This window comes from Haliaeetus leucocephalus, unplaced genomic scaffold (assembly GCF_000737465.1).
Source record: "Haliaeetus leucocephalus isolate CR32 unplaced genomic scaffold, Haliaeetus_leucocephalus-4.0 Scaffold372, whole genome shotgun sequence".
Classification (NCBI taxonomy): domain Eukaryota; kingdom Metazoa; phylum Chordata; class Aves; order Accipitriformes; family Accipitridae; genus Haliaeetus; species Haliaeetus leucocephalus.
In genome coordinates this window covers 28,201-29,707 of record NW_010972808.1, presented here as the reverse complement: position 1 = coordinate 29,707, position 1,507 = coordinate 28,201, and the positions used below count along the sequence as shown (strand labels likewise).

Here is a 1,507-nt window from a genome sequence, read left to right as displayed (position 1 = left end):
CAGGAAAATTTGGAGACATTTGGGGAAAATAAGTAAGATTGGGGTGGAATTGGGGGAATACAGGGGGAATTTTAGAGAAAGGGATCAAAAGTTTGGAGAATTTGGGGAAATCAGCGGGAAACGGGTGATTTGGGGAAAAATCAAGGAAATTTGGGGGGAATTGGGAGTAGTAAGGCAAGTTAAGGGAAAATGGAGGGAATATTGGGGAAATATGGAAAATTTGGGAAAATTGGGGATAGAAAGACAAGTTGGGGAAAACTAAGGGAATATGGGGGGAAAATCCAGAAAATTTGGGAAAATGGGGGATAGTAAGACAAGTTAAGGGGAAAATTAAGGGAATATGGGGGAAATCTGAAAATTCAGGAAAATTGGGGATAATAAGTCAAATTAGGGGGAAGTTAAGGGAATATGGGTGGAAAATCTGGAAGATTTGGGAAAATTGAGGATAATAAGTCAAATTAGAGGGAAAATTAAGAGAATATGAGGGAAATGCAGAAGATTTGGGAAAACTGGGGATAATAGGACAAGGTAAGGGGAAAATTAAGGGAATATGGGGGAATATCTGGAAGATTTGGGAAAATTTGGGATACTAAGACAAGTTAGGTGGAAAATTAAGGGAATTTGGGGGAAAATCCAGAAGATTTGGGAAAATTGGGGATAATAAAACAAATTAGGGGGAAGAAGAAAGGAATATGGGGGCAAAATCTAGAAAATTTGGGGAAATGAGGGGAATATGGAAAGAAATTAGGGGAAACTTGGGGAAAACGGGGGCAATGTTGTGGAAAACGAGCAAAACTTCACAAAATTGGTGGAACTTGGGGGAAAATAAGCCCCCCCCCAAAACCCGGGGGCCCCCCCCCCCTTACCCTCCATACACCCAGGGAAGCGTTCCTGCACCGCCTGCTCGAAGGCGGGGGGGCTCATCCAGTTCCCCAACTGTTGGGGTCCCCCCCCGGGGGGTTTGGGGGGGATGGCGTCCCGTTCCCGTTCCGTCACCAACACCGTCCGGCTTTCCACCCGCGCCACGTCCCGGGGGTCCGTCCGCGCCAGCCAGCTGGGGGGGGACACACACACAAAACACCCCAAAAATTTTAATTTTGGGGGGGGACAACACCCCGCATCACCCCAGGAACCCCCCAAGACACCCAGAAACCCCAATAAACCCCCCAAACTCCCCCAAACCAAGCCCTAAACCCTCTTTAAAAAGGAAAACAGATGTTTTGGGGGGCGGGGGTTTTTTTTGGGGGGCCCCCCCCTTACCAGTTGTCATATTTGGGGAGGGGGTGGAGGACCCCCTCGGCCTGGAGCTGGCTCAGGAGCGCAGCCCCCTCGGCGGGGGAACCGTCGCAGAGGCGGAGGGCGCGGGGGCGGCAGAGGCGAACCCCCTCTTCGACGAATTGGCGGGCGGGGGGGGGCAGAGCCCCCAGCGCTTCCCCGCCTTCCGTCGGGACCCCCCCGCTGAAAAGCCGCCGGGGGGGGACGCGGGGGACGCACCTGGAGGGGGGGG

The 1,507-nt window shown here is 52.2% G+C and overlaps 1 protein-coding gene across 1 annotated transcript in view; it reads right to left on the bottom strand.

Moving 5' to 3' along the window:
• LOC104835263 (phosphoenolpyruvate carboxykinase [GTP], mitochondrial-like) overlaps nucleotides 1-1,507 on the bottom strand; it is a 9,761-nt gene that overhangs the window by 6,393 nt on the left and 1,861 nt on the right. The window contains exons 2-3 of the mRNA XM_010573151.1: nucleotides 1,261-1,494; nucleotides 867-1,054 (exon numbers count right to left, since the gene is read on the bottom strand). Coding sequence (XP_010571453.1) covers nucleotides 867-1,054; nucleotides 1,261-1,494 — 422 coding nt within the window. The remainder of the gene's footprint in view (nucleotides 1-866; nucleotides 1,055-1,260; nucleotides 1,495-1,507) is intronic.